The sequence below is a fragment of the Podarcis raffonei genome, chromosome 1, assembly GCF_027172205.1.
Source record: "Podarcis raffonei isolate rPodRaf1 chromosome 1, rPodRaf1.pri, whole genome shotgun sequence".
In the NCBI taxonomy this organism is placed as follows: domain Eukaryota; kingdom Metazoa; phylum Chordata; class Lepidosauria; order Squamata; family Lacertidae; genus Podarcis; species Podarcis raffonei.
Window position 1 is genome coordinate 67,216,047 of NC_070602.1, and position 27,044 is coordinate 67,243,090.

Sequence of the window (27,044 nt, forward strand, 5' to 3'; positions counted from 1 at the left end):
GTCTCAGTGACCTGGTTTAAATATATAGGGTGCTATCCAACTAACTGGTTCCATCAGGACAAGGATTTCTGCTTGCACAGCAGAACTCCCCCCTCCCCCGCCTCTACCCTCCCATAAGTATTCTGGGAGTTTCCAGAATATATATATGCAAACCAGTAATGTTTAGAATGGTGTCAGAATAGTGTTATCACATGTGATTCTTGACAGGAGCGTATATAGAAAACTTAACGGGACTTGAAGAACTAATTAGCTGTAATTCTTCAAAAAAAGGTTTCATACATTTTGTTTTACAGTAAACAAAAATTACATTTCAGATTGTAGTGCTTCATGCCTCAATAATAGTACAAAGTAGAACAACAGATCCCTGATGGATATAGAAAGTCCATTTAAAAGACTGGGATATGGACAGTGTGTTTAAAACATAATTATTCATCATATCTGAACATCAGAATGGCTAAATAGGCACACTGGGGGAGACAAAATTCCTTTTACTTCCAACCTCATGGTTCTCATTAAAATGTTCACCAGATAATTACTCAAATTGCTTTCTTTCTATGATGAGTCCTGAAAACTTTGAGCACAGTGATTGGTCTGGATGTCACTATTAGACAAACAGCATCTACACAGGTTGAGCATACAAATCTTGCTAATTGGAGGGCTTTGTACTTTTTGCACAGGTATAATGAACCCAAATTCCAGGCTGAGGAGAGTATTTCCATTTGGGAGCTGCATTACAAAATATTCTGAATTTGTTAATTCTGGGACTAACTAAATTATAGAAATGTTTGTGGGCCCTGACATTTAAAAGAAAAACTGTTGGAAAAACTATATGGAGTAAAGAAGTTTCACGCTGCTTCTCTCTAAATTACTTTCTAATGTCAATTTTCCTCAGGGTTGGTTTCCAATGTTTGCTCTTTTAGGGGCAAAAGTGGAGTGAGATTTGGAAATTGAATTTGAGAAGCAGTAGGCAGGGAAATGATGACTGTGTCATTGAACCTGCTCCAATTCTCCCACCCCATATTTAGGGCTCTGTTTCAGGTTTGCCTCCTCCAGTAAAAAAGGGTTTTGAGCAAACAAACCAGGTGTGTGAAACAACTCAGTAATTCTGGTGTTCACGTGCAGGGCTCTGTTTTTGTTTTTTAATTTAGGAGCCTGGCCTTTGTGCAACTGAAGAGTCACAGGTAATTCCATTAAATATTTCCAAAATTCAACATTCTGTGACAGAAAAGTTTATGGTTCAGAAGCTTTAAGCAGCTTTGGTTAAAAATGAATCTGGGTTGTACTTATAGCATTGTGCCATGTCACCAGTAAGTTTTTTAATAATCCAAATAAGACATTTAAGTACATTTGTACACTAAACAGAGAGTAGCTTATATTACAATGATGATGTGCAACTCACAGTACACATACATTATCTATCAAGTGCAAATGAGAAATTCAGATACTGTACATCTCTTTTAAAAAAAAGGAACTAGTATCGTTCCGCCTTATACAGTAAAAGCGGCTTTGACAAAACATTATTCATGATTTGAATTTCAGTTACTGACCAAAGCAGAAGAGTAAACCCCAAATGATAATATGTTTACAAGTTACAATTTTATGTAAACACCACACGATGCAATAAATACATAAATACTGAAGAGACCCCATCCTTTTTTCCTACCACCTTTCAAGACATTTCTATATTCTGTATTTTTCATAATAGTTCTCCTCTTTCTATCATCTCCTCTTGCAGCTGTGAGAAGAATAAAAGCTTTCACTTTAGAAGAAAAGGCAGTTCTAATATTGCATGTGAACTCAGAAGACTGTCTTTGGTTCTAGTGAAAAATAAATCTGGATCAAACCATGGTTTGATACTCTGGTTTGTTAACTATATTTGGTTATGACAAATCACAGTTCCCCGAGTTCATATGTAATGGGAAACCACAGTTTGTTCTAAAGTAAAATAAATGTTAATTCTTGCCCTTTTGCGCTGAAGGGAGAGTGCTTATGGCAGGGCTCACACCATGGGCCTTAAATAAGCTATATTTTATAAAATTAAGTTATGCATTGTAACAGAATCCATTTTATTCTTTACTCTTTCAACCAGGTTCTAGAGTTTCACTCACTTCACACTTCTATGTGTGTAAACTATTTATTGTCCAGCCAAATGCAGCAGTAGCATTTAAGCACCTCTTACATAGCTAAGTCATAGTTTAGTCTTTCCAGTTAGAATTAAAAAAATAATTCAGAAATAATCCCTGAGTTTTGGACACATCTTTGTGTTAAGGCCCATACTGAATTTTCCTACAAGTATTAAAAATCAGGTATGACAAACAGTATTCAAATAAAGCGCTAAACGTAACGCGAGGCATTGTTTTTTCCAGCTGGGCTGCAATCCTCTGAACAGTTCAGTGTGCAGACTCTTCCACTGATTTTACTGGGGATTTGTCAAAGCATTCATTTGGAATATATCATCTGTACATTTATCTTGAGCGGCAACAAAAACACCCCCCCCCCATTTTCTAGTGAATACAGTCATTACAAGAAGGTGACCCATCTTTGTGTTGAGATTGTGTCCTGCGTATTTGACTTTTACACAAAACTAAAGATCACAAAGTGGTACAATTCATGGTGTGAAAGCACTATGTAAAATCCACTGCAATACTGTATATTTCTGCCAGTGTATTCCATCACCATCTTTCGTTAGAAGCTGTAGAAGTTTCACTTGATCCCTCTACATTTTGTTTGGGATGATCCCTTTGATAACTCAGCAGCACAAATTGCAAATATTTGCCACTGTGCAGTATTAAATCTTATTTAGTAGACAAAGTCCCTTCTATTCTGTACACACATAGTGCATTTTTTAAGCAATACAATTCACAATAACACTTTTTCTGCTGCTTACAATGTACACATATAATCTGTAATTTAAAGAATATCTTCTTCCACTACAAGAAATGCTGCTTAAGGTTAATGTGTTGCTATACGGGTGATGCTTGTTTTAAAAATTGTAACACTTTGCTTTGTGACATATTCATGAAGTAAAACATGCAGAAGGAACAATCACAAATACAGACAGGTGAATGAAAAATGATACAATCTTGGTTTTGCTTTCAACTAAATCAATACTATAGTTCCGTGACTTTCAAGAGCACTCGGAATTTAAATTCCAGGAAGTGAAAAACAAACCCTTTGAACATCAATTTCTGCAATGGATGCAAATCAGACAAGACAGGCATAGAACTCATTTATTCATTTTGCATATGTTGATGTGAATGAAGAGCTATTTTTAGAACTTGTAAGGAGAACACCATTCTTCTCATGGCGGTCATAGCATGCAGGGCTTTCCTCTTCAACAACATTTTAAACATGATCTTGCAGTGCTGGTGGTCACTATGCTGGAAAGGAAAATATTTGCCTGGCGCCAGTGTGTACAACATTGAGAATTTGTATTCCCTTTCTCAGACTCCCCAAGTGCTGCCTTTCACCTTTTTTTTCCACTGGTCACAGCTCCTAAATCCATCTCTGTCAGGTGGGGTGTGGCTGCAGCTGGATGGTTGCATGGGCTGGCAAGGTGGGCGATGAATTTGGCTACTCCCAGCATTCTGTCCTGGAACCTTAGGGTGAAGAATATGTAATAAATCAGTAGGTAAATAAAGAAAAATCACCTGAGGCAATTGCTTCATTTTGCTAAAGGATAGAGGTGTCCCTGCTGGGATTCAAATAGCAGCATTCAACATACTCAAGGCCTTGGTCAGGAGATGCATTTTTTTATTTTATTTTATGTTAATCTTTTCTATTCAGAGTCTCCAAAGATATATCACAAACTGCTTTAGGGAGTTGCTTTGGACTCAAAAGACATTTTCTATGTATGGGGTGGTGGAATGTGTTCAGCTAATTTTACAGTTCTTTGAAGCTGGCAAGAGCATATGTCAGTCTGTTAAGAATAAATAAAATTTTAACTACAGGGAATGAATCTTATATTCATTTATAACTCCAGCTTCATATTGTATATGCAAATTAGCATTCAAATCCCCAAAACCTTGCACATAATGTAATGTGAGAATGACCAAATGGGGCCTTTTTATAATTCCCTTTCCTCCAGTGCACAGATCACTGGGTATCTGAAATTCAGTTCTTCTGAGTAGAAATTTCAGATATATTCAGTTTGGTAGTCCATCCCCCTTTTAGTAAACAAAACAACTTAAGTATCGAAAGCTTCATCTTTTGGTTATTCAGAAAAAATCATAATTGACACAGAAACCTTGAATTATGGCTGTGTACACAACATACATTTTAAAGCCCTCCCTCCCAGATTCTTGGGAGCTATAGTTAAGAGTGCTGGCGGTTTCTTCACTGTGAGAAATAGAGTTAGAGGGAACCAGGCAGAGGGCCTGTGCTCCCATCAGTTGTCAAAGAGATGAACAACTATACAACTTTTAGAAGACATTTGAAGGCAGCCCTGTATAGGGAAGTTTTAAATGTTTAATGTTTGCTTATGTTGTCATATCTGTTGGAAACTGCTCAGTGGCTGAGGCAACCTAGTCAGATGGGCAGGAACCAAATACAGTGGTACCTCTGGTTACAAACTTAATTCGTTCCAGAGGTCCGTTCTTAACCTGAAACCGTTCTTAACCTGAGGTACCACTTTAGCTAATGGGGTCTCCTGCTGCCGCTGCTGTGCAATTTCTGTTCTCATCCTGAGGTAAAGTTCTTAACCTGAGGTACTTCCAGGTTAGCTGAGTCTGTAACCCAACGTGTTTGTAACCCAACGTGTTTGTAACCTGAGGTACCACTGCAATAAAATTCATCATCATCATCTCCTCTGTGAGAGTTCTTAGGTGTGTGCGGATGTGTTTTAAATGTATGGGGTGTGCGCAGAGTTTGGCTCTGCAGCATTTATTTAAGATTGTGCCTGTAAACCAGAGGTGTCTGTATCCTCCAAACCTCTATTGGTATTATTTGGTGGCAGAAGAGACCTTTCTGCTGGTCCCTTGCCCTTCTCTGCTCCATCAGATACTCTTTAATCCATCCGCTTATTTTTTATTTATTTTTAATCATAGTTCAGTAGTTGCACTCTTGTGGTTTGTTTATTTTTCAGCAGGACCCGAATACAACTTTCAAACTGCTTTCTAAATTTAGGGGAATTTAGAAAAAGAAATTCCCTTCCTGGGCTTCAATAGTGAGAAATAAATAAAATAACTCTGGCTATCATAGGGATTAGGGACGCGGGTGGCGCTGTGGGTAAAAGCCTCAGCGCCTAGGGCTTGCCGATCGAAAGGTTGGCGGTTCGAATCCCCGCGGCGGGGTGCGCTCCCGTTGCTCGGTCCCAGCGCCTGCCAACCTAGCAGTTCGAAAGCACCCCCAGGTGCAAGTAGATAAATAGGGACCGCTTTCTAGTGCGAAGGTAAACGGCGTTTCCGTGTGCAGCTCTGGCTCGCCAGAACAGCGATGTCACGCTGGCCACGTGACCCGGAAGTGTCTCCGGACAGCGCTGGCCCCCGGCCTCTTGAGTGAGATGGGCGCACAACCCCAGAGTCTGTCAAGACTGACCCGTACGGGCAGGGGTACCTTTACCTTTACCTTTATCATAGGGATTGTACATGGCATGTCTCTCTAACATGCCCAAACATTCTTATGGGACATGTGCATCTAAAAATCAATTGACTCAGTAGGCAAAAATATCTTGCAACTTTCTCTTGCTTCAGTACTTTGCTTACCATCAAGGTCATTTCTCCCTCTCTCTTCTCCAGTTAGTTCTGATGATCCTCGAATTCCAGCTCTTTGGCTCTGGGCACGAGAATAACAGAGGCTCAGCTATGACAACCAATCAGTCTTTAACATTAATATTATCGAACAGGTGGCACCAAAGCATTTGCCCTTTTCAGCAAGAATAAGAGCTGGGCAAACTAGGTCCATGTGGTCAAGTGCCTTCCATTCTCTTCTGAATCACTGCCACCACCGAAATATAAATATCAGACCAATGGCAGGAAAGGTAACAATCTATGACTGAAAGTAAAAGGCTGCTCCACACATTATGTAGGGGAGCACAGGAAATCACCCTACTCTGAGTCAGGCCAATTGATCTATCCAGCTCAGAATTGTCTGAACTGACCAGCAGTGGCTTTCCAGGGTTTTAGGCAGGAGACATTCCCAGCTCTATCTGGAAATGTCAAAGATTGAATCAGTGACCATTCACATGCAAAGCAGCTGAGCTAAGGCCCTTCCCTAGGGTCAGTGCAATGCAGTGTTTGAAGTACTTAATCGGCCCAGAAGCTTACTGATTAACTTTGGGCCAGTCTCCACCTCTCAGCCTAATTGTGGGATTGTTGTGAAGAGGAAATGAGATGGTCCCATATATCCTGAAAGAAGGGTGGGATGAAAATGTAAAATAAATATGTACAAATGTATTGTCCACTGTTCTAGGGAGAGGTTTGTGTCATTGTCCCACCACATTGGGTGCTGATGCAAGCTAGGGCCTTCCCTGTGGTGGCACCCGGAATTCAAATGCCTTTTTCCAAGAGGTGTGCATGGCACCAAAACTTATTAGAATTGCAGTTCCAGTACAGGAGCCACCTATTTTGATCAGGCATGTATGCATGGCCATAGTCAGGGGGTCATCTGCCCCCTCCTAAATCAAGTAAATAAATAAAAAATCTTAATAAAAAAGTAAAAATTGTAGAAAGACTTTTGACAGGTGTTTCTGAGCACGTGGGGTCAAAAGAAGATAATTTAAAACAACGGTTGCTGAAACATTTCATTCCAAATCTGCTAGACAGAGCCAGACAGAGGATAATGACAGGTGAGTGCCCTGCCCCCCCCAACTTAAATCCTAGCTAGGTTAAATATAGTTAATATTTAATGGTTATAATTGAATTTACTGCTGATTATCTGTTGTTGCTGTTGGCTGTTTTATTAGATGCGTATTTCTTTTACTATATTTTATTTTGGGTTGTTTTAATATTGTTGTTACCCGCCCTGAGTATCCTATGAAGCGTGGGATATAAAGAAATGGTTACTGAGCAGTGAAACTGTTTCCCCCATGCTCAAAATGATACATCTGCACATCCTCAAGTTGTGACAAATTGTGCGCAGGTGGGAGTCTTTTTCCTCCATGGTGGTAATCTGGCACTTTTACCAATTTCCAGAGGCCCATAAGGATTCATCACAGGAAAACATATTCTCCATTGCTAACAGTACTTTAGCTCAACAGTAAATATATGTTTAAAACCAATGGTAGCTTTTGCGCTCATTTATTGTAAAACACTTCCACCTGCAAATGCCAATAATGTAAGAAGGAGCAGTACTCTATCTCTGTACTTTAATGGCGATATGCTATGCAAGGCGTAATGCAGCAATTTAGTTCAATAATGGGCATCTGCATGCATCAGGAAGAATATCCTCTGCCTCGAACAAGCGAATATTCTCCCCATCTCTGATATTTTCGCCACTAATGGCAAACAGTGAGTTCTTACTTACATGATCAGCAGTTCAGATTCATAGCGCATTAATTTATTCTTCTCCAATACCAGCTCAAACCATTCATGTAACAGTTGAGTTTCATCTTGTGTGCTTGAATCTGTTTAAGATATTAAAAAAATAAATTTGCAATATCTGGTTTTCCTCCCCGTGATAACACTGCCATGTCCCCCCAAAAAACATATTCTGCAGAGACCGATTTTTTAAAAAAATCAAATGGATTACACAAGCACCAAACACTTTAATGAAAAATTGCTAAACTGTCAGCTAAAATATGTAACCAAAAAATGGTTAACGCAGTAGTGAGTAGACCCATAGATTGGGAAATCCCACAAAGGGTCAGGAGCAGTCTTGGAGCAGTTGGTACGATAGCACTTCTGAAGCTCAGTGGGCATGGACCTAAACCACTGCCCAGATGTTTGGAAAGCAAACAGAATAATGCTAAATAAATAAAAATGAAACAAGCTTAGGTACAGATCACCCTCAACCTGGTCTGTTTTCCAGTAAGAGTCCCCATTAGTTACAGGACTGAGATTATTTCTGATTCTTCTAATGCATGAATTGTTGCTGCCCTAATTGTGTGATCCTCAAAGCTTCATTTTGTTCATCAGCCTTTGGAGCACTTTGTTTCGCCCCGACACATGTTCTCTCCTTATTCAGTCCAGTAGCTAATGAATAAACTCCCACCAACAAAAGAGCCTTTCGTTCCACACTCTCGCAATTATTAGAGGGGAGATGCATTAATGTCACGGAAGACTAGTGTTTGCAGGCCTGTCTCTAAATTCAGTTATTCAGAACCTTTTGCAGCTCGATAGTATTGCTTAACTGTGATGATTTTCTAATTACCGTAATAATGCCTATTAAATCGCCTGAACTCTATAAGCACAGCCCTGCTTAAATACAGCTTAACCTAATAAGGGCTGGTCATTCATTAAGCAATAATGCACATTATTTTTAAAAGAGTGAGTGAATGGCAATGTAACAGCTGGAACTGCCCATTTGACAACATAAATATAAATAAGCAACCCCACAAAATTAATAGGGTTCCTGAGTGGTTTGCAGAACCTATGAAAAGATTGTGCACGGGAGACTTACAGATGAGGAATAATCACAAACTCTGGCCAAAAACAGCTCCTTCTGTAGTTGTCTACCAATCAATATAAATAGGAGGGGGCCCAACCTTAATAAAAGGAATTAAATTACCACGGATCGGGAAGGGAAACGGGAGCTTCAGTTTCTCCAGACACACCAAGTAGGTGAGAGCATGACATTTCTGAAGCAAAGTAATTGATTGTCTACTATTGAGCCCCAGTGGACATTGAGATATTTAATGCTGATTTGAATGTGATGCTATCCACATGCAGTTACTCCATCCCTTGCCATGTGGCCCCTCTGTGTGGCAAGCAGTTTCTTTTTTTCCCCTGTCCACACACACCGGTCATGGCTGGTGTCCATTGGGGCTGGTAGGGCAGAAGGCAGGAAGCTCAGCAGTAGGGGAGCAAGACCCAGTGAAGGGCAGAGTTCATCCTCTTCCCTGCTGAGTACTACAAGGGCAATACTGAAATACAGGAGGATGAGGATGACAGCCAGTGTGACTCAACTGGCTGTAAAATCCAGGCAAGTGGATCCAGGCTGAGGTTAGTGGGGTAGTGGCCCATTTGCCCTAGTGAACACACACACAAAGCGCATGGCAATGACATTTGGTGGACCAGGAGTCTTCAGGTGCCAGGGGTGTCATCTTGATTAAAATATTGGGGAGGGGGCAGGTAAGTCCCACCGTGCATAATCGATCACATGATGTGGTGCACGCACAGCATTTGAATGGCAATTCCCTGTCAAACATTTTATTGGGGAGTTTCCAAAGGGACCTCAGCCTCTACAAGTTGGCTCCTGTGTCAGGTGCCAATAGACCAGTGCTCTGTTTTTCTGTTGTCATTGTGTTCAAGGAGTACTTGTTGCCATTGGTTCTCAGGCAAATACAGAAAAAGCGTGGTGGTAGGGAATGGGGGGGGGGGATTGCTCCCTTAAGTGTTATTTTGACGACCAGCACAACACAAACGTTAACAATGGAACAGTGAGGGTCTGCCTGAACAATAACAAGACAACAAGCAAGCAGAAGCAGTAGAAAAAGAAGGGAAAAAATGAAGATTCTGTTTCCAGGATTAAATAAAACACTGTAACCAAAATCTGTGCTCTTACACATTTGTTATCATAGATAATGCATGAGTTTTATACTAAGGGCTAACTCACAAAAGAAAATCTGAGCTGAGCAAACTGAAATCAAAGAAATTGTCTGAGGAACTCCCTCTTGTGGCCAGGCTGCTCTTGAATGTTAAACATTTTACCTCACTGCAGGCTGAAAATTCAACTCTGTGATCAGGGTCAGCTTGCAGTCACATGCATCAGACTATAGCTTCCAGGGAAATGTTTTAACAATAGTTTCCTCAACCCCAGCTCCATACTTTGCCCATCAGATCTATACCAGAAGTTGCAAACTGAATAGAAAGCTAAATTCCATGAAATTTTCAAAACCAGATGTACAATCACCAGGAAAGCTAGCATATTCTTCAGATATCCTCAGGTTTCCTGCTCTGTTTACCTGATTCTCCTCGTAGTTCCCTCTCGAGCTGAACACCATACACCTCCAGAGCTCGCTGCTTCTCCTCCACTTCTTCCAGTAGCCGCTGGATAGCCTGGACAGATTCATACATATGTTTCAAGCAACAAATTTGCCAAAGGAGTACTTAGGAATATATGAAGCTACCATATTGGTCTGTCTGAGACAGTGTTTTCTACTCTGATTGGGCATATGAAAGTCACAGGCAGGGACTGACTGTCCCATCCAATAAATGGTAAACTGGAAATATTGAGGGCTTTGCTTTGGAGCTTCAGCATTATTATTATTTATTAAATTTGTATACTGCCCTTCATCTGGTGATCACAGGGTAGTTCACAACATACAGTATCCAACACATGTTGGATGGCATCACTGCCATTTCCCCAACATCATCTTAATCACCTAACAAATATTCCTTTTAAATACAGACAAGTGAATTTATCTGAATGGCTCTGGCATATCTGATGCCAGGGAGAAAAAGGAATGGCAGGAAAGGATTTGGGATCTTATAAATTCACCTGCATTGTCCCAGACTGGCAGCATTACCAGATTCCACCCTGCATAAGTGTTTTTAAAGGTAAAGGTAAAGGTACCCCTGCCCGTACGGGCCAGTCTTGCCAGACTCTAGGGTTGTGCGCTCATCTCACTCTATAGGCCAGGAGCCAGCGCTGTCCGAAGACACTTCCGGGTCACGTGGCCAGCGTGACAAGCTGCATCTGGCGAGCCAGCGCAGCACACAGAACGCTGTTTACCTTCCCGCTGGTAAGCGGTCCCTATTTATCTACTTGCACCCAAAGGTGCTTTCGAACTGCTAGGTTGGCAGGCGCTGGGACCGAATGATGGGAGCGTACTCCGCCGCGGGGATTCGAACCACCGACCTTTCGATCGGCAAGTCCTAGGCTCTGAGGCTTTAACCCACAGCGCCACCCGCGTCCCATAAGTGTTTTTGGGGTATTATATATGTAGCTATGATGGTAAACTTATACTCAGTCTGGGAAATACAACTTGCTCATCCGCCACACCAGCTCAAGAGAGACAGGGGCTGCATATCAGAAAATCACAGTTTCCAATAAAAGAATATGTGGCTGTAACCACCATGAGTTATACGGGTGAAAACAAGGAACATAGATGACTGTATGGAGGCACACAAAGGGGAATGGGAGTCAGAGAGGACTGTGGGCTGTGTATCTGCCTCAGGCAATGGTATTTTGGTTTCTCCCACAAGGTCTTAAATTTACCAACCAGCCACCACGAAATGCATTTGGTTTGGCTGCCAGTTTTATGCAGTGCTTCTTTTTTGTAAAATAAAAATGAGGTGCCAGTACTCATATGTTGATTCAAATGCCACAGGTGCCAAAACAAAATGAGTGCAATGCGCAGTAAATACACTATACCAGTGAGTACCATGACAAAAAATGGTTCTATCGAAAGGAACTCCTAATGACCTGTGCTTTATGGAGCCTCTTTAGTTCCTCTTGTTTAACCAGTTGCTTTGTTTCCTTTTCCAACTTTCTGTTTCTTCTCAGAGTTCTTTTTGTCTACAAAAAAGAGAGAGGTAATCAATACTTTGTACTTAGCCACAGCTTTTCATAGACTTTTCTTTTAATGTGGATGTTAAGTAGTTTTTGACTGTGTTGGCCAGGCACATTCTGAGCCATTTGTCCTCATCAATAGGGACCTTGCTGCAATCTTAGCTAGGCATTAGCATTTTCTGTCAATAATTTTCCATCAATGAAGATGAAACTGCACATCTGTAAGACCAAGACAAATTATCTTGGTGACTAAAAAGTAACTCTAGGGAGTGCAAAGTTGCCACTCAAATCTTGACCTACTTGCTATATCTGCAAAATGCTAATAATTCAGTCCACTGCGGAAGAAGAGGAGCATATATTTTGATGAGAAAAGCAGTCAGGATTCAGATGACAGTTTGGCCTACTAGGTTTATGAGATGATAGTTTGCCATGCATGGAGACGCTCACCAAGAACGAGATGTAGATAGAGCAATGCCTATTTTGAAAGTAGGATAATTGTGGGGAAAAACCACGTGAAACAGTAGATGGAGCATGAAGAGCTTTCAAACTGAAGGTCAAAGACTATTTGCAATTTAATAACCAGACTGCTTATAACTTTATAGAGTTTTCCAAAACACACAGAGGCATGATTGTGCCAAACATGTTTCTTTTCATGTATCTAACCCTTTACATAATGTTGCACACTATCTCTATATCTGAGTGTTGTGAGATTCCAGGGGTCCATGCACTTACCCAGGGTTTGTGTGTCCTTCGGGAATTAGGCACAGCAGAGACTGTGGTGTCTTTATGATACATGGTTTTATATACAACCCGCATCTAGATGGAGGGATTGCAGAACATTCACATCCTGTGAGCGTCTGGCTTCCCCCTTAAGGATAGCATTGGATTCAAAGGACAGCAACAAGCCATTTTCTGTGTCTCTTAGTTCTAACCCGTTATCCTCAGCTCATATGGAGTTCTGCCTCTCTTTCTCCTTCTTGCTGCTAATTGACTCAAAGGACCTCCCCCCAGCCTACATCATTCAAAGCTGAAACCATAAACCTAGCCCAGGCATAGGCAAACTCGGCCCTCCAGATGTTTTGAGACTACAAGTCCCATCATTGACCAAGTCCCATGATTGACCAAGATGGCGGCGCAAGCACTTGCAGCGGCTCGGCACTCCGAAGACCGGTATCCGATTTGTGTTTTATTTTTATTTGTGAACTTACTGCTGCTATGGACTGTAAATACTCAGGCACAAGAAATTTATAGTCGTCAAGAGCTCTTAAGTATCGGCAGAGGAGAAGGTTGCAGCCAGGAGGTCTCAACCTATAACATTCCAGCTGAGCTTATCAGAGAGCCTCCATATCTTGCACATTCTTGGGATACTCCCCTTGCTCTCCTTGCCAGAAAGAAAAGAAAACGGAGAGGGCGTAAGCAGAAGAGGGGTTGCAGGGCTGGATTACGAGTGAGGCTAGGTAAAAATCCCCACAAGCCTGCATTGCCAAGTCTCCTTGTATCAAATGTGAGATCCTTGCCTAACAAGGTAGAGGAGTTGGAGCTTATTACCTCTCGGCAGAAAAGCATCCGGGACTGCTGTGTTATGGTCCTTTTAGAGACGTGGCTGGATCCCTCCTTTCCACAGGGACTTCTGCAGCTAGAAGGACGCTCAGTAATTAGAGCGGATAGAACCGCTGAATCCGGGAAGAGCAGAGGAGGAGGAATTTGCGTTTATATAAATAACAACTGGAGCTCGGACATCAAACAAATGGACACGCATTGCTCTCCTGACTTGGAGTACCTAGTGGTGAAGTGCCGCCCTTTTTATTTGCCACGTGAGTTTAATGTTGTTATAATAACAGCGGTGTATATACCTCCCGATGCAAACACTACTACAGCTATGGGCCACCTGCTAACTGCTATTAGCAAACAGCAGCGGGCCTACCCGGATGGAGCATTTGTGGTTGCTGGTGATTTTAATCGAGCCGATTTAAGGACTGTGCTTCCTAAGTTCCACCAGTATGTTGATTGTCCCACTAGGGGGGGAAATACCCTGGACCGAGTATATAGTAACATCATGCATGGATACAAGACCAAGCCCTTGCCCAATTTGGGGCAGTCAGACCACATATCTTTACTTATGATACCATCATATAGACCTCTCGTATGCAGAATCAGACCATCAACTAGAGAGATACGAGTGTGGCCAGTAGGTGCATCTGAGCAACTTCAAGATTGCTTTCGGAGCACCGAGTGGTCGCTTTTTGTGGAGAATAATGTGGACACATACGCTTCAACAGTACTGTTCTACGTTAAAAGCTGCATTGATGTTGTCACTACCATCAAACAAATACGGGTGTTCCCTAACAACAAGCCCTGGCTAAACAGGGATGTGTATCTTCTGCTAAAGGCAAGAAATGCTGCTTTTCACTCTGGTGATGTGCAACAGTATAGAGAAGCCAGAGCCAAATTGAAAAAGGGCATTAGGAACGCCAAAGCTATGTACTGCCGGAGGATTGAAAAACATTTTGAAAGCTCCGACCCTCGTCGAGTATGGCAAGGCCTGCGACAAATTACAGGGCAAAATATTAAAAACGAACTGGCCAGTAGCAGTGCGCACCTGGCTGATCAACTGAATCAATTTTTTAGTCGCTTTGAGGTGGGAACTGGAACTACCGTCACTACAGCATTGGCTACCAGCACATCATCAGAAACTACTACTGATAGACAACCATTTTTATTACAGACCTCTGACGTACAACGTGCCTTTCGGAGCATTAACATTAGGAAGGCAGCTGGACCGGATGGAATCACGGGACGGGTTATTAGGGACTGCGCTGCAGAATTAGCTGGGGTATTTACGGACATTTTTAACCTATCCCTGTTGCAGGGTTCTGTCCCTACCTGCCTGAAGACATCGATTATAGTGCCAGTCCCCAAGCAGTCAGTGGTGGTATCTCTCAATGACTATAGACCAATAGCTCTAACATCTGTCGTTATGAAATGTTTTGAGAGATTGGTGCTAGATCATATTAAGGCTGGTCTTCCATCCACTCTAGACCCGTTCCAGTTTGCATACAGAAGAAACAGATCTACTGATGATGCTATTTCCATCGCTGTCCATACTGTACTGAGTCATCTAGAACGACAGGGAACCTACGCAAGGCTGTTGTTTGTGGACTACAGTTCTGCCTTCAATACAATTCTGCCAGACAGGTTATTTCTTAAAATGACCAACTTGGGTATACATCAGAAGATCTGTCTGTGGGTAAGGAATTTCCTGACTGATAGGCCGCAGACAGTGAGAATGGGACCTCACTATTCTTCTACTCTAGTGTTAAGCACAGGAGCCCCTCAGGGATGTGTGCTAAGTCCCTTTCTCTATTCCCTGTACACATTTGATTGCACCCCACTGTATAAGTCCAACACAATCATCAAATTTGCGGATGATACAACGGTGGTGGGGCTCATTAGTGAGAACAATGAGACTGCTTATAGGAAAGAAGTACAGGGGTTAATTCAATGGTGTAAAGAAAACAATCTTATGCTTAACACCAAAAAAACCAAAGAACTCATAATTGACTTTAGGAGAAAGAAAAGTGTATTTTTACCATTGCACATAAATGGCGAGGAGGTGGAGAGGGTTGGTAGTTTTAAATACCTGGGCATTTATATCTCTGAGGACCTCTCATGGACTGCAAATATTAATATGGTTGTGAGGAAGGTGCAGGGGAGGTTGTATTTCCTGAGAATGCTCAGGGGACTGAATCTATCTCAGCACCTACTTCTGTCCTATTATCACAGTACCATTGAGAGTGTCTTAACCTATAGTGTATTATCGTGGTATGGGAGCAGCTCTGAAACGGATAAAAAAGCTTTACAGAGAATAATTAAAATTGCCCAGAATGTTATTGGGCTCCAACTACCAACCCTGGATGAGATCTTCACGTCTCGCACTTTGAAGAAGTCACACAATATCCTGAGAGATCCCACCCATCCTGCTCACAACTTCTTTGAACTGTTGCCTTCGGGCAGAAGATATAGGACAATGAAAACACGAACCACACGCCTTCTGAATAGTTTCTATCCAAGAGCTCTGATTGCACTAAATAATGATCTTAGGGCCAGTTGCAAGAAATAGCAAGCAGGAAGTAGGAAGGAATGAGATAGGTTTTAGGTTATGTTATGCCTTTAAATAGGTTATGTTATATTCTGGATTATGTTATGTTTTATAGATTATGTCTGAATAGGATGAGAATGTTGGAGATACGTGCAAATGTGTATGTGAACCCGGTCTTTGGGTGGGTGTTTGATTTTCGTTGTTGTGTATACTGTGTATATATGGACAATGACAATAAATTTATCTAAAATCATCCCTGTCCACTGGTCCTGTTAGCTAGGGATGATGGGAGTCCCAAAACATCTAGAGGGCCGAGTTTGCCTATGCCTGACCTAGCCTTTGTATCTGTGCATTAGCAACCAGCAAAGAAGCATGCAGCCTGGCAGTCTTGCCCTCTGATAGTTTCCTTGATAGGCCATGATTTGCGTTTGTCCCCGGCTAATAGCCTATCCAGCTAGCTCTGTGAGTTGGCTTGGCTCATTAGCATATCTAAATTTGGCAATGTTTAATCAACACTTGATTAATTATAACTTTTACTAAATCCAGGAATTATAGGGAGAATCTGGCCCTCAGGAATTTAGAGGAATTTGGCCTCCCACAAGCCCATAACAACATATAAAGCAAAGTTCTCTCTCCTGGCTGCTTTTCCCCTTCAGGGTTCCAAAATTATCTCTTGGCATTTGTTAAATGTAAGGCAAGCCTGCTGGATCAGGCCAATGGCCTATCCAGTCCAGCATCCTGTTCCCACAGTTGCCGACCAGATGCCGGTGGGAAGCCTGCAAGCTGGACATGAGTGGGCACTGCCCACCTGCAGCTCCCAGCATATGCCACTGACAGTGGAGGTAGAACATAGCCGTTATACACATATTCGTGTAGGAGATGCTTGGAAATGGAGTGGAAAAGGTGGGAGACAAACCAGCTGGTAGAAGATTGCTGTAGATAGAACACCACTGCAAATATCAGCAAGAACAAAAAGTGCACGCCTGGCTCCAAACTCAGCCCAGTTAGCATCACCAGCAAAAAACTTGTTCTCAAAGGCACTGCTCTCCAATGGCACAGTTGAAACACTGTGCCGTCAGAGCCTATCTTGAATCTTGGCAGAAATGCATCCTCTTATACCTCTTGCACTAGTATCAGTTACAGTAAGTGCAGCATACTCATCACTTTGGCGTCATTTTCATTTATTTTCTAGTAAAATATATCCAAAAAAGAAAAATACAACAGTATCTACGAAATCACACAGAAGCAATCCTCTTTACATCACTTGATTTATACTACTTTTTGACTTAATTAGAACCTCAATTCCAGCTGGGGGACCATGCATTTTTATCTGGCTTAATTATTTTCCAGCCTACAGCAATAAGGAAGATAACTGGTTTTAACTCTTCCAATCTATGTTTGGTTAATTTTATTCTTCTTGTTACTCCAATAAACATGTCATTGCCACATGGACCAATATACACATTAAAGCCATATTACTGAAACTATTAGTTTATTAAGTTTGTAACAGCTTGGGACCAGTTTGCTTGAAGGATTGCCTTGCCTCATACGTACCTCCTCAATCACGACAATCTGCAAAATATTTGCGTTTGCAAGTGCCACGTAATGTTCATTTCTCATTTATAAGAAACTAGTTTTGTAGTGTGGCAGCAACCATGCTCTGAACTCCTGGCTATATTATCAGCAGACAGGCACCCTCACTGTACTGTTTTAGATACCCACTAAAAACTTACTTCATTTCGGCAAGCCTACCCAGACAAGCAATGTGGTTTGGTGGGATTCAACTAAAGAGCTCTTTCAGCAGAAGCCTTGCACAAAGACTTCCCACTTGCACAGTGGGGGTTTCTCTCCTCTCCTCCCCTGTGCACTCCTAGAATCGGCTCAGGTGGGGGTGGGGTCAGGAGAACGCCCAGAATAGCACAAGAAGGGAAGAGGGGGGGGGAATTATTCCATCTGCCAAGTTGAAATGTTTGTGCAGACAAAAGCATTGAAAGAGGGGAACAGTGAAATCCACCCACTCTGCATAATTGGTTTCTAATTTTATCTGTATATTTAAGTAAGTATTTTACATTTATTTACAATATGTTATGTAAAACACACACACACACACACACACACACACACACATATTGAGGCAGCATTCCTTTGAGTACCAGTTTGCAGAGAACCAGAATTGGGAAAAGCGTTGTTGCTCTCATATTTCACTTGTGGGCTCAGAGGCATTCGGCTGGCCATTGTGGGAAACACATATCTAGACTAGATAGGCCTTTGGCCTGATCCAGAAGTGCTTTTTATTATGTTCTTATGATGGTGTTGTTGTTTTTGTTGTTGTTGTTAAATATGTTAAATATAATTATTTAATTGGCACAAAAATGGAAAATGCCTAAATGTGTATTGCTAACTCTGGGGAAATCCCCCTGTAATATTCTAAGCAATGCTGAACTTTAGCTGAGTTGATAATTAACTATTGTCTTCTGCTAGCTAATGTGAGTGTTTAACCTCTGATCAGGTGATTAAGGTACTGAATTGCAAATCACATCTTGAAAGGGAGTTGCTTTTAGCCTGTGTTCCCAGGCACTGTGGAAGTAAAAAAGGTAAAGGACCCCTGACAGTTAAGTCCAGTCACGAACAACTCTGGGGTTGCAGTGCTCATCTCGTTTTACTGGCCGAGGGACCCAACGTTTGTCCGCAGACAGTTTTCCGGGTCATGTGGCCAGCATGACTAAGCTGCTACTGGTGAAACCAGAGCAGCGCACGGAAACGCCGTTTACCTTCCCACCGGAGCGGTACCTATTTATCTGCTTGCACTTTGACGTGCGTTCGAACTGCTAGGTTGGCAGGAGCTGGGACCAAGCAACAGGAGCTACCCCGCCATGGGAATTTGAACCACTGACCTTACGATCGGCAAGCCCTAGGCTCAGTGGTTTAGACCACGGTGCCACCTGCTGTGGAAGTAGGGGTGTGTAAATGAAGCTCTCCAGGGGCACATGGCCTCAGGCTATAATGGAGGCTGTAATGGAATCCTGGGTAAAGTTATTTTTAAGATACTGAGCCTGAGCTGGACAACACAAGATCTTATATAGAATTATTTGGATGTATCTTTGCTGTTTTTGTTCTGTTTTGGAAGAAGTTCTGCAGGTAAAGTTTTGAATAATATCTAATGGGTCTGGACAATGTTTCATTCCAAAAGTAGTCATTTTTATGCATCCAGTCGCTTCAAATTCTGCAGTATTAATATTTGCAATAATATATTTATTTATGCCCAACCTTTTCCCTTAATGGCACATGAGGAAGCTTACTGATAAAAACAAGAACCACTAAAAACATCTGAAAAAATCAACACCACAAAGAAGTTGGCAACCTAGCAGTGTCATTGGCGGAGGCTGGAAGTCTTATTTTGGCATTAAGTGGTTTGTAAATTAATAAATAATAAGAACAACAATTGTTGCTGCGATTTCTTCACTGTGGCTGCCAGCACTTGTTCATTTATTACATTGTCCTTCCAGACTCTCTCTCCTTCCCTTTGTCATTTTGGCTAGCTGTGATTATTCCCTGGGGACCCCATTGTCTGAAGTGGGGCTCCAGGCAAATACCTGACTTCTTGTGCCAGTTCTGTGGATGAGAGGAACTATTGTAATGCACTTTGGTTCTTGACACTCAGAAGTAAATCACAGAGTTCATTTTATACTGAACCTTTACTATTTCCAATATGGGGAGGGAAGCCTTGAAAACGTTACCTTGCGTGGCAATGAAGACCTGCCTTCTAATTCGCTGTCAGAGGATGAAGAGCAATAGTCAACAACTTGTTTTCTGGCAGGTAAATGTTCAGAACCTGAAAGAGGAACAGAAAGCTCAGTGGCGCAGGCAGTATTCTCAACCTGGGCTTTAAGTGGATTTCCCCCCATAGCTTCTGAGACTGCACCTGCCTGCGGCTTTGCAAGGCTATACCTAGCAGCAATTTGGAACACTGGCTAATTACATTAATTAAGCTTTTGGCAACTGTTCAAGGCCTTCACTGCTTGGCAAGTCCTTGGCCACAGCTACCCTTGCAAACATATCAAGTTTTATGTACGAATCAGTTAACTCCTACTTCCATTGTACGACGGCTAAGGCTTCCATTCAAAAAATCTGATCTGTTATTAAAATGCATATCTGAAGTTAGCCGTGTTATCTAAATGATTGTCTAAGGCTCACCATGCGGGCTAATTGAATGCACCAAGTCTGAGCCAGCTCTTAAACAAATTACCCTTATAGGGTTTGTAGCATCTGGCACCCATTTTTACTCTGTGACATCTGCTCAGTGTAAAAGAGCTGGCGTCAGAATGTCTGGTCATATAAAAAAAGTCACAAATATAATCAGAAGCAAATGGACTTCACGGAGGAGGTTTTATCACACGGCCTCATGCAACATAAATATTTCATTAATTAGGCCTAAACAAATGTCACATATATATTTTCTCTCCCTCGCTCAAGATTATCACACTGTGTGTGGAACAGTAAATGCTGTACATAATGAACACACACACACCACAATGATGCATTCTTCCACAGATTTCACTCAAACTGAAAGTTCAGGCTGAGACCTGTGTTCAGAGATTCAAATTGCTTTCAATTTTGGGCCCCAGAATTATATTTTTTCGCTTTTCATCAGCATAGTGTTTTAACAGGCCTGTAAATTTCCACATGATTTTGGTTTTTTTAATGGCTAATTCATTTCTTCCTCCTCTCTAAGAAAACAGAAAAGGTACAGGGAACATCTGGTGATACACTTAACTTGCTGCAGGATTAATGATTAACACCTGGATTAGACTCTGGTCAGACAGTGAGTGGCAAGCATATGCATCCTAAAACGACTGAGGGCTTCTTGGCACAAGTAGGATAACTGTAGGATGTAACTAAGGAAGTGTGAGGCTTAGTGGTAGAGCATCTGCATTGCATGGCAGAAGGTCTTGGGTTCGATTCCTGGCATCTCCAGGTAGGGCTGGGAGAGACTCCTGCCTGTAACCCTAGAAAGCCACTGTCAGTCACTGTAGGGAATACTGAGTTACATGGACAAGTGATCTGACCCAATTTTGAATAAACATTCACAAACTTTTTATTGACAATAATAGTTAAACAACTATTTTGTAACATGCAGAGAACAGTATTCACAAAGAAACCAAAGACTGGAACTGAGGGAAGTCGTGGGGGGGAGGTTGTGTGGGAGGGTGGGGGGAGGGAGGAAAATGGGGGAGAAATAGGAAAATAAGGATGACATGTTTTGTTTAACTCATATATATATATATATATATATATATATATATATATATATATATGGTGATCTGACCCAATATGGCTATGTATGTTCCTATTTACTATAATCCATTGCATGAATGCAACATTTGTTAGGAAGGACAATGTGGTTGGTAGAGAAGGTTATAGATTTTGGGGATAACTAGAACTAAAATAAGAGTCTATCCCCTGCTGCCCCGAGGGCCGAAACATTTCTTTTCAAGTGTCCTTTGACACACACAGGTCACTTACTAGATGATGATTGCAAGGTTACAGTGGTACCTCGGGTTAAGTATTTAATTCGTTCCGGAGGTCCGTTCTTAACCTGAAACTGTTCTTAACCTGAAGCACCACTTTAGCTAAAGGGCCTCCTGCTGCCGCCGCGCCGCCGGAGCACAATTTCTGTTCTCATTCTGAAGCAAAGTTCTTAACCTGAAGCACTATTTCTGGGTTAGTGGAGTCTGTAACCTGAAGCGTCTGTAACCTGAAGCGTCTGTAACCTGAAGCGTCTGTAACCTGAGGTACCACTGTACTTGTGTTTTGTAAGAGTGGGCACATACTCATGACTCACTGTGCCTTTTTCACCTTCCTGGCTGCATTTTACACCAAAAGGAGTTTAAAAACTAAGTGCTGGAGTAGGCAAGGAGCTGCAGGAAGAAAACATTAACTGAGAAGCCATGTTGCTCACCGATCAGAAAAGATGTAAAGAGGGGGAAGGCTCTTTTGTTAAAGGACCTGGAACACTCCTGTTTGGAAGGATGATGCACTGCAACCCCCAGTCCATGATGGGCAAATTTAGGGCTGTGTGAGTGGTATGCCCACTGAGCTGAGGGGGCACTGTCTCAAAGCCCAGTAAGCAAGGCACTGGGCCTTGAGAAGGAGATGTGAGGGCTCTGGGACCCTGCCAGAGCCTTGTGCCTCCTTCCCAAAGCCCAGACACCTCCTTACCCATTTTTGGGAAGGCAGCACGGGGGGGGGGGAATTTTGACCTTTATGCAAAGCCCACCATTGTCCATAAGCAGTCTCAGGCAAATGGTGGGCAGTTGGGCAAAAGAAAATGGCACCAAGGGTCTTATTGTGTCTCAATAAAACCTGATGTAACCTTTAAGGTGTTGGAGCCTCTGCAGGACTCTTCATAACATGGGTCCATGATATAGCCACAGCGCTGTTATGTGCTGAAGTGGTACCCACATCCTAAAAGTAACATTGGCAGGATCCCTTCAGTATTCCAACTATACCTTGAGGATCAGAGGAACCTCTTTCCACCTCCCTCACAGATGCGGGCTCAAACAACCCAGCACACTCCCAGCTCAGTGAGCCTATTAGATTACATTCTGGGATTGGCTAGGCATGTGAAGTTAAGTGTGCCAAGACGCACTCATAGTGCTAGTGAATTTGAGTTATGGGCTGAATATCCAAGAATGTTCCATTCCTTTGCCATCTTTGGAATCAAGGGAAAACAACGAACTGAAACAACCCCTTGAAGATGCTCTGCTGATCCAGGACGGCTAGAAATCCCCCGTGTCCCCAGGGTGGTGGAGCTAGACCAGATGATGGAAAGCCAAGTGTGCAGCTGAAGGCGGTGACTCAATTCCCATTGGATGGCTTTGAAGGCCAGCTGGCTCTATTAAGCCAGCAGTGCACTACTGGAATTATGAGCAATTGAAGAATGAGGGCAAAGACATGTTGTTAACGGGAGCATCCCCTTGTTAACAACTGCAGCAAAATAGGCTTGACAAACGGAGTGTGTGTTATATAAAAAACGGTTGCATTCACGTATCATTACCCTGCTTAATTATCAGCTTCTTTTACTCTGAAAAGCACTGAATTTGATGGGCCTACATGGGCATTTCTCCAAACACCCTTGTGCTCAAAGCTGCTGAAGCATATTTAAAGAAATAAGCTATAATCCTCAAGTTACCTTGATATGCCTTTGGAACAGAACCAAGATTCCTTTTTCCCGCTCTAGAAGTGGAGATCTCCAGAACCTTCTTCCTCCCTCCCATCCCTTTCATATATCCAATAATTAAAATGCTTTACAAGGATAGGAAGCATGGGCAAAGCCGGGGAGGGGGGCAAGGAGGGTCAGCTGCCCCCCATCAAGAAAAATACATAGCTAACTAAAGTTCTGCACCCCCAACAAAAGACTAACAAAAATCCTTGCTACACCCATGATAGGAAGTGTTTTGTAGGACCATAGCACCTCCTGATGTACCAGGATTCATGTTCTAGAGACCACGCTTAAGCATGAAGAGTAAAACAGCCAATTGCAGCAGTATATTCCATTATACTTTGTGTCCTCCAAGATGTTTTGGACAGCACTTATTGACCCCAGTCAGTGCTGGTTGGTGCTGATTGGATTTGTGGAGGGCACCAGATTGGCAAAGACCAGTGCTATTTTTCTAGAAAAAGAGGTGCTGGAACTCACAATGAACACCTCTCTTGTTCTCTTAGAATAACAATGGCGCCCACCTGAGAGGTGCTGGAACTTAGTTTTGACAAGTTCCAGCTGGGGGGGAAAGCCCTGGTAAAGACTGTACAATTGCCAGGAGAGAAAAGACAAAGCAGTAGAGAGTAGCATCCTAATATTCCTATCAATTATTATTTATATTATATATAGTGATCATCTGCTAGTTTTACTGTAGTTGTCTGCAAACTACAGATATATGAAGGACTGTAATTAGCAACTTTATTTGTTCATCTAGTGATTGTTTTGTACTGTTAAGTTGTTAAGAGTGTGCCTGTTTATTGATGGGATTTTATTTTATTTATTTCATTTTGAAATAAAACTATATGATATAAAAAGGCCACCTGCTCCCTGCCTCTCCCCTCCCCTCCCCTCCTCCTCCTTTTAAAAAAGTGGCATTGAATGTATCTGGTAGAAGCACACATACTACAGCAGAAGACCAGATCACACTACAGTTGCCATGGGGATGTCATTGACTCTGAGCCGTAATATATATGAACTACTTAACTGCATGGGCCCCTGCCATGTGTCAAGAGTCTTCACCTTTCCACCAGCAACAAGGAGTGGGGGCATGGAGATAGCAGAAATGCATGCATTTGTTCTATATATCACAAACAGCTGGAAAATCATTGTCAAAGGCATTGCCATGGCAACTGGGATTTGTTTTCTTCTGGACCATATTGCTCTTATAGGTTACATTTTAAAAATGAAACACATCCCATCCTACAATGTGAAACATTTCCAGGATGGTATACAACAAGGTAGTAAGGGAAAAGCTAAACATAAGAAGGCTAAAACCCAGCACCCTTGATCTGCCATGGTGGGAGGGCTGCAGGGGGCAGAGGTTTAATTTCCCCAAGCCCAAAACCACTCAGCCAGCCTCTGCCTACAAAGCAATGCTGGTGTCACTTCTCTGCCACAAAACTCCCAGTTCCACCTGCCAAAGGTCCTGGTGAGCAGGGGGAACTATTGGCATTAGCCCACAGAAAACCCCAAGATGGGATTTTACACTATTTTATGCAAATTGTTTAAAGATTTAATCTTGCATTAAAGCACTATACATACTTTGTTTAAAACAACAACAACTGGAAATAAAAATCTTAAAGGAGGGAGTTTGCTTACCCAAGTAGTCTCCTTTGGAAGAACTATTTAGTACTTCATCAACATCAAAGATGGTACAGGGTGACACAGGGCTTTTAACTTTGACATCTGCTTTATTCCTAAAGCTGCTGAATAGGTTCCACACATTGTTCCTCTGTTCAGGACCATCCAAAACGGAATCAGCGTTTTTGTTCCTGTGCCTTAGAGATGAATAGCGGGTGTTCTTTTGATTGTGAGCACACCACTCATCCCTGGCAGACTTCCAGAGGTTCTCTTTAAGGGTAAACCTTTCTAGAAGTGTTGGCACATCATCAGCATTGGTAGAAGAGGAATGTTCGGGCTTATGAAGACTCTGGGAAGGGCTGCTATGCGCACTGTAAACAGGAAAAGACGTGCCTTTGTCAACACATGAATATTCCTCTCTCGGACTGCTGGAAAAATGAGAGCCATTTGAACTCCTCGTTCCAAGTCTTTTTTCTGCATCATCCAACACACTGAGCTCCTGTGTTTGTACGTTATAGTCTCCATGATTCTTGCTGCATCTGAGACTAGCAGAGCGAACCAGGGCCTGCGGGAAATTGAAAAATGTGCTTTCCAAAGGAAATTTGGCAGGTGTGTCCTGGGCCTTTTTCAAACCTGCTGGAGGAGAAGTAAGAGGTTCTATGATGGATTTCTTTATAGCTTTGGCAATTAGCCTCAGTGGTGATTTCGGCTGGGTGGCAGTGTGTTCTTTGGGACAGTCACCAACATTCTTTGAAAGCGTCTGTCCAGGAGACAAAACTGGAGAATGGTTATCTGAGAACCTCTGAGATTGACCACAACTGGATTGTTTCGGTATGTTCTCATATCTGTTAAAATAAGCATTCTTCTGGTCTGGAATTCCTTGGCAGTCACGTTCCATTCTTGTAATATCTAGCTCAGCATCATCCAGAGCAAGTCTTCTGGGCTTCTGCTCCATTGAAAGTGTCAACCTCCTCATTATCTTGTTTTTAGCTTTGTTCAAATGTTTATCATGCTGTTCTTTGGCATTCTTATCTTCGTCATCAGGGTCTGCAGAGGACAACCCTGAATTCTTTGTATACAACTGAGAGATCAGTGGCTCACTATTCATCACCCAGTTTCCTAAATGTGCATCTTCAGTTCTGTAATCCTTGCCTTCAAGCTGAGGGTAACTGAGAGGTGAAGTCAGATCAACGTGACAAGTGGATTTGCTATGTGCCAATGGAAAGCTATCAGGGCAGTTGTGGAGTGAATAGTGAGGAACATAGGATGCAATTTCACTGGGTTTATCTTTGGCTTTTCCTTTCCTTTGAAATGCTGGGCTGTGTAGCTTGAAATGTCCTCTTGTAATTTCTGGACTCTTGTCAGGAGATATCAGCTGTATGGAATGCATAAAATGATTATTTTTAGAGGAAAATGCAGCCAGGTCACCCTTGCTTCTATTTAGAGAGTGTTTTCAAACAATTACATGAGAAAATACACTCCCCCATAAAAATGCCAAAAAGCCTCACAAAAACATTCCAATAAAATGGAAAAGGAATACACTAGAACTGCAGGGTCTTGCTTTTATCCAAATATCCCTGGGAGACAGTCAAGATATTTAGATATTCAGATGTCTGTAGGAGTTCACTGCAATATATATATATATATATATATATATATATATATATATATATATATATATAGATGCAGCAGACAAACAGCTAGTGTAGGTTAAAAAAAGTTTTCCATTTTTTTAAAACAACAACAACAAGATGGTGACATAGTACAGTCATACCTTGGAAGTCGAACGGAATTTGTTCCAGAAGTCCGTTTGACTTCCAAAACGTTCGCAAACCAAAGCACAACTTCTGATTGGCTGCAGGAAGCTCCTGCAGCCAATCAGAAGCCATGGAATCCTCGCCAGACATTTGGCTTCCAAAACTAGTTTGCAGACCAGAACACTCACTTCCGGGTTTGCAGTGTTTGGGAGCCAAAACGTTTGATAACTAAGCTGTTCAAAAACCAAGGTACGACTGTATTGTATTATGCTTGTGTAACTACTATTCACTAGGAGGCAAGTTCAGTCTGATCTAGACAGTGACCCTCCCATCCATGGTTGCACTAACCCACTGAAGAAAGCATAAGCTACAAATAATTTATAATATAAACATTTTGTTTATTTGTTTGCAAACCACCCTTCATCCATACATCTCACTGTAAAAATACAACAAAAAACACAAAACGCTATACATATGTAACTATACATATTTACAGCAATACCCTGTAGTATTTATACTGTAGTATTATATTGCACTTCTTCAACAAAGCATACTGTTAAAAATGTGTTGCTTCATACCTCTGTCTGAAAGACCTCATCCTTAAAGACACTTTGAACACAGGCAGAGGTATCCTTTGAAGACGACCCGTTTTTCTTGTACAATAGAGGAAAATCTACAAAGGGAAAAGTGGACCCATAAAAGTGAGTTCATTGGAATAGATCCATGGAGTCCATGC

General features: G+C 42.0%; 1 protein-coding gene across 1 annotated transcript in view; it reads right to left on the reverse strand.

The window, feature by feature from the left end:
• Positions 1-2,868: 2,868 nt before the first annotated feature.
• The window catches only part of LOC128403039 (F-actin-monooxygenase MICAL2-like), a 32,464-nt gene continuing 8,288 nt past the window's right edge, over positions 2,869-27,044 (reverse strand). The window contains exons 3-10 of the mRNA XM_053367624.1: positions 26,887-26,981; positions 24,570-25,926; positions 19,447-19,541; positions 11,524-11,616; positions 10,061-10,154; positions 7,462-7,561; positions 5,703-5,772; positions 2,869-3,599 (exon numbers count right to left, since the gene is read on the reverse strand). Of these exons, the coding sequence (XP_053223599.1) occupies positions 5,736-5,772; positions 7,462-7,561; positions 10,061-10,154; positions 11,524-11,616; positions 19,447-19,541; positions 24,570-25,926; positions 26,887-26,981 (1,871 nt within the window). The 3' untranslated portion in view covers positions 2,869-3,599; positions 5,703-5,735. The remainder of the gene's footprint in view (positions 3,600-5,702; positions 5,773-7,461; positions 7,562-10,060; positions 10,155-11,523; positions 11,617-19,446; positions 19,542-24,569; positions 25,927-26,886; positions 26,982-27,044) is intronic.